This window comes from Fopius arisanus, unplaced genomic scaffold (assembly GCF_000806365.1).
Source record: "Fopius arisanus strain USDA-PBARC FA_bdor unplaced genomic scaffold, ASM80636v1 scaffold00200, whole genome shotgun sequence".
NCBI classification, from domain to species: domain Eukaryota; kingdom Metazoa; phylum Arthropoda; class Insecta; order Hymenoptera; family Braconidae; genus Fopius; species Fopius arisanus.
The window spans coordinates 101,549-110,771 of record NW_011887939.1 but is presented as its reverse complement, the minus strand read 5'-3'; the positions used below and the strand labels follow the sequence as shown (position 1 = coordinate 110,771).

Genomic DNA, 9,223 nt, shown 5'->3' with positions numbered 1-9,223 from the left:
CAGTCAGTGAAATGCAAAATCCTAACTTTGAGATAAAAAAAATACTGTTTTCATCAGCCTTGCAATTAACATGTCACATATTGAGTTGACTCCTGACCAGGAGACGGGACTGGAAGAATATTCACCAGTTGAGCAAGTACCAATGAAGTACAGTCATACTGTACACAAACTTTTTCAATCAAAAAAAAAATGGAGAAAAGTTCATCACAGCTGTCATGCCTACATTATTTTCAAGAATTCTGAAATTATTTTGTCGAATAGTATGAATTATCCAGCGTCTCAAGAAGTTTTCAATTCGAGCAATAAAGATTATAGTGTACTCACTGACACCAAGAAATTATTGGTATCAAAAACAACTGGAGAAACGTGGTTGATGCCTTACGAAAAATTAACAAAAAGAAAGGAGAAATCAGCGCCATCGATCATCAATCGGAAAGCTTCTGAATGAAGCTCAGTCTGTTTTCATCTGAAAAATAAACCATAAATTCTGTGAACTCAATGGGAATATTATAATCATGATGGGAATTATTTATGAACTTGATAGTTCATCGCAGACCTTCTTCCCACCCTCGTTGTCATAAGAATTCTCCTTCTCTTCATCCTCTTGGTATCTCTTCTGACTGGACACTTCTTCCACCTCTGGTCCGAGCTTTTTTGGTGGATAGATTGCCGATTTTAATTGTTTTAGAGACAATTTTGGACGGTTATTGTCCACAACGACATTTTTCATCCCATCAACTCTCAGAAAAAAAGATCCTGGTTTCGACTTCTCAATTTTGCCATTAAATATGACAAAGGAGCCCTTCTCCAATGGAGTAACAGGTTTGTAACCATCAATTTGAATACACAGAGGATAGGATCCATCAGCGAGATTACCGTGTGCAAGTGGAATGCCAGAGGTCGTTTTGAATACAATAAACTCAGTTTTCAAGTAACCTGACACAGCTGGAATGAAAAAAAAACGAAGGTATTTGATTTCATTTATAAAAAATGGGAAAAAATTCCACGAATCATTTTTAAAGAAATAAAATATGTTGAAATATGAATCATCGGGTCAGAAATCTACTTACTAATTGGTTTGTCTTTGAATGACAAACAATCAGCTGTCGAGACTGGTTCCCAAGTAAGCTGCTGTCCTGGACTCGCGGTAGCGATATCGAAGTGGCCCAAAATCTTGACAGTCGAGAGGGCTTGGACGTGAAGTTCCATAGGAGCAATGACTCCTTTCAATTCAGGGTCAAATTGGAATTTAACTTCTCCCCCTGTACAGCCTGTAATCTCAACTATCTGGAGAAGAGGAGAAAAAGAGAAAGTAATTTGTAAATGACACGTTCAATGCTCTCAGTCGACTGAACACTAATGAATTATTGTTATTTTTCTTAAAATTTTTCCTCACTGAGGTTTTACCTGACACATCTGCAACTTCTTGCTATAGTCAACTGCCAGGTCTCGCCAGAAAGTTACACGAACTTTCATGCCCGTGATGTTACTCACGATAATCTTGTACACCCACTTCTGAAAAGTCTTAACTGGTATGAGCCCCTCCATAGAATGGATATACCCCACGATGTCACTGTAATTTATTGGTTTTTCTTCATTGTCATGTAATTAAATTAAAATTGGACTAAAATGTTGTTAATTTAAAAAAGAAAAGGATTGAAAGTTGACAAAATATAATTACCCCATGAGTCGAGCCACGAGCCAACCCTCTGAGGTTATGTCTTCATGGCATTCCTAATAAATGTACTGATTTCCCTTGAAAAAATACAATCAATACTCACATCATAGTATTGCCTGCTTTATACTGCTCGTCATCACGTCATCATCAACACCACGGAATCAAACGGCGCGCGGAGCGCGCGTTCGGTCTCGTATTTGAAATAGCCAATGAGAAATGGGTCACAGGTGAAAAGTCTTACGCATGAAGTTAGCCAATCTTACTCTCGCCCAACTTAATTTTGGTGTATCACCTTTTATAGATAGGATTATCCTGTTCTCCTTCCTACCTCATCCAAATCCTATCCAACGACTCCTATGACGTCACAAATAGAATGAGGAACGCTATATAATCTTCCCTTCTATGATGTAAAATTGTTGGCGACCATCGACGAGATCAAAGGCCTGTTAATTCCCCGCCCCAACGGGTTTACCCTTAATAATTATTTGCCCCCAACGGTGAGCCTCCGAATACATTTGTTCTGTATTTCATCATTCACATTCTTCCGCATTCGTCAATAAAGCCCCTATTTGCTAATATCTTATTACAATTGGCCCCCCTTAACTTCTCCCGATGGTTCTCAGTAGCTTCTCCCTTTTCATTTTCTTGGTGATATAATTTCGTGTTGCCGGAAGTTGACTGGCCTTACTCCTCATCCTCGAGTTAATTAGTCAATAAAAATGCCCAAGTGTACTATTTGTTTAATTTTATTGCATTATTATTTTTTTGTGAATACACTTGGTTGTCATAGTCACCCCCCCCCCCCGCAAGTATTTCATTCCCCTCTTTTTTGATATTTCAGATCCTCCCCGTAATTCATTCCATTAGAGAGATTTCTCCTCGTTGTCCCAATCACCGAAATTATCGTGCCTTCGCCGAGAAGGAGAATTCACCGACCAAAACACACCGAATATGTATTATATGGCTATTGCCAATTACTCATTAAGTGAAAATATATTTTTCGTCATTCAACTCTTGTGTTGTATGTAATTTGTCAATTGAGCTTAGAAGAGTGGTTCCCGACAATATTCCCGTATTCTCTCTCCTTGGTCTAGAAATCTATACAGGGTGTCCTAGGAGTACATGCTGATCCACAATCATTTCAGGTGCATTTGGCAAAATCTGTTGTATTTCTGCGACTTTGTTTTGGACAAATTCCTTACATCGTGAAGGATGACTTGTGATCCACGCCAGAGCCACAGATCAGTCAGACCAGAGGTGAGTCGCCACGTTCTCCAGTTCGAGCATCTGGTGAGTTGCCTTCACAGGACGGGTGAGCAGTATTGCGGCGGTGAATTCGAAGCGAGGGATGGTTACTTCCTTGTTCCGTGCGACCCTCGTTTTTGCACATACTATGATTGTGGAGGCAGGCTCGTTGATTTTCTTCGTTCTGATGTAGATTACTGCACCCATTGCCGTTTTGTATGCATCAGCAAACCCGTGAATCTGGATGTTGATCGTTACTATTGATAGGTTGAGCTATGTTGAAATTGAGATTTGATCTAACTTGGCAATTAGATTCTGTAGAAATACCTTGCTTAGAATGACGACTGGAGCGATGAATCCCAGTGAGTCAAAGCTCTGAGATCACTGAGAGCACTGATCGTTTGGTCAACGTTGTCGAGTTGAAGTTCTTCTCTTTATATTTGAAGCAGTTTGTTGATTGATGCCAACACAGGCCTAATACCTTAATGATGGACTCTTCAAACTGTATTGGTGAATCTTGTGTTGACAAGCCTAGCCCTTGAAGATCCTTTGGTGAGTTGTTGCTGACCCATTTTTAGAGAGGGAACCCACCGGCTTGACAGAGTCCTTGTAGTTGAACGACGATTTCCTTCAATTCTTGGATAGAGTCAGCTACGCCGTAAGTGTCGTCGACGTAGCGAGCCTTGCTGAGTGTCTCTTTAGCTGCTGGGAAGCAATGATCTCTATCCTCGACCAGTTGTTGAAGGACTCTGCATGATATCCATGGTAAACAATTCAGACCATATGTTACCGCGGTCAGATAATAGGTGATCTCACAAAATTAGTTGAAGATCCCAATCGTCTTGGTGAACTACAATCTGGTGGAACATCTTCACGATATCCGTGCGAAAAACGTACTGGTGTTTCCTCACTCATAACGTTAATTCACTCACTGATAACGTTAACGATGTCTCATTTGCGATTTGCCACCAGGATAGAACATATCATTCAGTGACATTCCTGTTGGGTGGCACTGGAGCCGTTAAACGAAGCTCTTAAGTTTGTCGTGACTGCATCTGCTCTCAAAACCCCATAGTTCGGTCGATAATATGCTGGGGAAGGTTCTGGGGTTTCAGGCGCTTCCTGTAGGTGATTTAGATCCTTGTATTCCTTGATGAAGTCCTTGTAGAGTTTCGAGTACGCCTCATCCTTTTGTAGGCGTCTCACGACCGATTGTAGTTCACGTGCTGCCTTGATTTTCGAGTCTCCGAATGCAGTTGCTGAGGTCTAGATTCTCGGCGATGAACGATATTTCAGATCCCTGATCAATTAGCACCCTGGAGTAGAAAAGAGTAGTTAAACATTGTTCAGTTAAATTTCATCAACAAAAAAAAAGATTCTCGGATAAAATTTACTAGTCCTCATGCTATCTGAGAAAATTGACAATTAAGCAACTGACTCTGCTTTGTGAGATGCCTGGATCGGTGGAAATTTTGGGAGGATGGATGAGATGAGGACGAATTTTCGAGAAGCGTTGTGAAGGCCCAAAAATTCACTGCACACGGATTTTTACTACGAGACCGAAAGCGCGCTACAGCGCGCCGTAATTATCGAGTTGGTTTAAACGAAGCTTTCTATTTCATTTCTTTCTTTGGTGTTTGATGTTTCTTTTTTTTGTCATTTACCATCCAGATTCTGGAAAAATAAGTTTTCAAGATTCTTTCAGATCGAATCAAGAAGGTAACTCTTTATATACATAATTCTTGACGATAGAATTCTCACGTTGTGCACCTACGTAGACTTGCAGTGATTCCCAAGATCGAACACGTGAGAATGCTACATATAACTGACCATGATTGAATACGTCTTTACGCAGATCGACTCCGATTTTATCGAAAATTTGTCCCTGGCTTTTATTAATGGTCATTGCAAAAGCCAATTTGATTGGGAACTGGCGTCGTTTGAATGTAAATGGATAAACATCTTCACAATACAATGAAATACGGTGCATAAATACGATTTCCAGTTTTATCACCTGTGAGAATCCGACATTTTATGAGATGGTTTGCTAATTGTAATACTTGTAATCGAGTGCCATTGCATAGACCTTCATCAATACTAAGATTGTGAATTAGGATGACAATACAATTATTCCGTAACCGCAAATGATGGGGCAGAAAATTCGGAGGATTCAGAGTATTCAAGTATTCTGTTGTTATTGCTTCAGAAGTGTCCCCATTGTCACAGTTCTTTGTGCTGTCAACCCCGGGATGAAGTTTCTCACTTTTTTCATCTAATAAATTGACTACCCTGCAATTAATCTCTTCCACATCGATATTTCGTGCGGATAGGACTGCAATTTTCGATAATTCGTCAAACTTGCGCTCATCAATTAGTTTCTTGAACATTTTTTCGGCTATATCATCGGTCGTGGAGGCTAAACATTGTTCCGGAATTTGTAAATTATGATCGTTTTCATTAGCTGAGCCGTCTCCTACTGTGAGTAAATATTTAGCAAAGTCAACTTCTCGTGGTAAAGTCCTCATATTCTCACTTAAGGAAAAAGTAGAAAAATGTTTCCACAAATTACTGAATTTAATCGATAAATTGACCGTTTCAGAACGGGTTGCATGAGCTTTCACTGGTAGTAATTGTCTGAAATCGCCACCTAAAAGCATGAATTTCCCTGCGAATGGTAATCTCACTTTTGTAAAATCACGTAATGTTCGGTCAGTTAATTCCAAACAGTACCTTGGAGCCATGGGTGCTTTATCCCACATGAAAATATCAATCTCCCGAAGGCGTTGAGCGTCTTTCGATTGACTTTTGATATTTGAAACTGAATCGGACATCACTGGGACTGGCATTCCAAAAGTTTTGTGCAATGTTTTTCCCTTTGGGAGCAAGGTTGCTGCAATACCAGTGAATGCCTTTGTACAAATGTTCTTACCCTTACCTTTTAATAAATGATAGAGAGTAGTATATACGAATGTTTTCCCAGATCCACCAGGCCCGTCAATGTAGAAACATGATGTAGAAGTTGTTCCTCTATTGCTTACAATATCTAAAGCTCGGTCGACAATGTCCTTTTGTTGGGGATTCAATTTATTGTATTGTGTTCTTCCGATTTCTTCATGCTACTGAAGGGACAATGAATTTTCATCATCTACCTCATTATTACCAGTGTTAGATTCAAATTCTGTTAGTGCTGGCATCGTGGGGAATTTGCTTATATCAGAATTTTCATGGGAAAGAAATGTGTTGATTTCATGATACGTTTTACTATGTGCTAGAGATGTGCTGCAATTTCGTTGGAAATCTTGTGACATCGCATCTTTGAATTTTTGCCACAGTGCTTCTGGAGTATTGGGTTGACAATAAAGTAGAAGTCGTACGAATAAATGAGGTAGCTGCCGAGGCATCATCCAAATTTCCCCTTCTGTCATAGCACGATCCCATTCTGAATCATCTTCAATCAAACCTAGTGCCACACATGCATCATGATATGTTGGATATATTTGACCATTAATTGTTCTAAGGTCTTCAAAACTCACAGCTCCTTTCTTGGCAATTAATAATAACTGAAGTCGAAAAAGGTCAATCTGAGATGGACTAACGGAATACATTCTTTCGATGATACTGAATAGTGATTTACGTTTTTGCCAGATTGATGTACCTGTACCTGGTGGTTTTTTGAACACGTAATGCGATGGAATTTCGGCATATGTGAGTTATCTAGCATTTGGATCACGTTGATTCAAGGAAAAGTATTCCATTAACATTGTTTTCTTTTGTAAGGCAGTTCTGATGATATCATCATCTGCAGTTTCGTCAATAACTATAGATTGCTGATGTGGTAGATGCATCGATAATCGCATAACAGAATGACTTCTCTCTTGTAATGGCCTTCCAAATATTCGATCGCAGGCTTCAACTGGGCTAACGTACCGTGATTCAATATAATTTCGAATTTCATCATGATTTAAAATACTGTTACCATGACCATCGGAGTCACTTATAACGACGGACGCTGCATCATGGCCTTTATATATATACTTCTATAGATATTCAACAGACTTTATTGATGTTACTATTTCGACATTGATATGACAATTCAAAGATTTCAATAAAATATCATTGTACGGAACTACGTATTGGTTATCTGTTGCACTTCCATTTGTACGATCACAAACACCTGTATTTCTGCGCATATATATATAGGATATCCATTATCATCCATCACAGTCTCTGTCTGAAATGGTTTTGGAAATTTCTTAGAACATTTACCATTTTTATCTTTACACCAATCTCCACATGGGCCATGAATCATGTTTCGCATGACAATACTGTGCAATACAGGATCATCATCAGGATTCGGAATTTCAGCAGAAATATATCGATCAACAATGGTAGGAGTAGTTATTTTTAAATTTGGTTTCAGTCTAACTAATAGGTGCACATGGGGCAGGCCGCGTTTCTGATATTCAGTAACGTTGACATATGCAAGTACTTCACCAAACAATTTTTCTCATACAATCATGTGGATTAATCTTTTTTCTTTAAATCAAATACACGGGACACTAAGTCTGGCCTATCAGAAGCCGTTTGATGAGTCAGCAAATTTTCTTTGATTTCTCTCCAGTTTGGATTACATGTCATAGTGATGAACAAATCTGGTTTTTATAAATTGTCGTACAAGGGCCATTGCGTGTTGATAATACTGCAACATATTTCGAGGAGATCCTGTGAATGAAGACGGCAAAATGATCATTTTTCCAACTCGACTATTTGTTTCCCTGGTTTTTCCTTGCAAATAATCAATGAGTCCCGTGTAACTGTCCACACGAAGATCTTTTTGATGGAGTTTAGCATAAGTTATACGATCTTTTTCTACTTTTACATAATTATCAACTATCCACTGCTGGAATAATCGTCCACCCATTAAGAAAATATTATTTCTTCGAGTTGCTATTCGATACTTCACGTAAGCAGCCCGTGTTACTCTTCCGGATCTCTTGACTAAAGGCATATCTGAATGCCAGCCACGTGTACCGAATGGATAAAATAGAGGATATATCCATGGTTCCACAATAGGATCTGTGAAATTAACGTTCCTTAAATCTTTGGTTTGTTTATTGCGAATGGAGACGTAGCAATTCGGAATTTCACCATCAGCATTTGTTGTGAAAACTGCAGCCACTTCATTGACGCGTTGTGGATTGTATCGTCTTTGGTCAAGGCCAGGCCTCGTTGAAAACAACAATTGCATCTCAGGTTCTACGCCCGTATCTAATACTGCGCGTTGTAATTCTTCATGCATCATCATATAGGATTGAGCAAAAGCATTGTTTTGACGTAGAGTGGCACCAATGGCTTCAACAATCTCCCTGTTCAATGTAAACATCACTTCACACCGAGCAGTGGCCGCCTCATTTTCAGCAATTATGAATAATTGACCATAAGATGGACTTTCATCGATTGCAGGATAGAGAGACGTGTTTATTTGGTAGTAGACTTGGCCCTGTACTTTGAAGCAAAATGGTCCTGATCGTTGATTATTGAAATTGATTAAATTTGCATTAAAAGATGCAAAGGCAAAAGAATTATTATAGCTGCGTATACGTTCACGAAAATGATGAGTTTGTGGATGTGTTCCACTGAATAGATCTCTCAGAATTCCCGGTGGATCTGGTAAAGGTTCTAAAACAATCTCACCGTGGCTACAACAATCATTGAATGAATTAGCACGTCGTGCTACTCTTTCTGCTGCGAAATGTACTGCGTTGCAATGGGTGCATGACACATTCATTGGTCCAATGTAATGTTCTATTATGTCACTATGAAAATTTGAGGATGTAGATTCAGCAGGTCCATCGTTTGTTCAAGACATATCATGAATAATGGGGACTTGCACAGATAACTGTTGTGGAACTTCAATATCGATAATATGGTCATGTGAATTAGATGAGATTGGACTTTGATTAGAGTTTGCTTTTTTTTCGTTGTCGATGTGCTCGTTGTCGAGCTGCATTTTTTTCTCTTCGAATTTTTTGGAATTCTTCTTCCTCATCAGGCGTACGTACTGCATAGAAGCTCTATGCAGTTTTTAATTGCAAGGATTTATGCCTGAAAAACAGTGGTCAGGGGTCCAATGGACCAGCTGTCTCTGTGGTTTTCTTTTGGCCCATATATCCCTGCACCGTATTGGTGTCCGCGGCCCGAGCCATCCGTGTACCAGTGTATTACATTGCTACCTGGGGATTGTTTTGCCATTTTCCAGTCCTTTCTGTCAGGTATATAGGTCTTGAAACCTTTCCTGAT

General features: G+C 39.3%; 1 protein-coding gene across 1 annotated transcript; it reads right to left on the bottom strand.

The window, feature by feature from the left end:
* On the bottom strand, nt 1–1,754 carry LOC105272534 (uncharacterized; the record flags this gene model as incomplete). The annotated part of the gene is given in 5 exon segments (XM_011314705.1): nt 1–466; nt 557–945; nt 1,071–1,287; nt 1,408–1,573; nt 1,682–1,754. Coding segments are annotated over 5 exon segments (792 nt in total). The 5' UTR covers nt 1,687–1,754.
* Between the last annotated feature and the right edge of the window lie 7,469 nt (nt 1,755–9,223).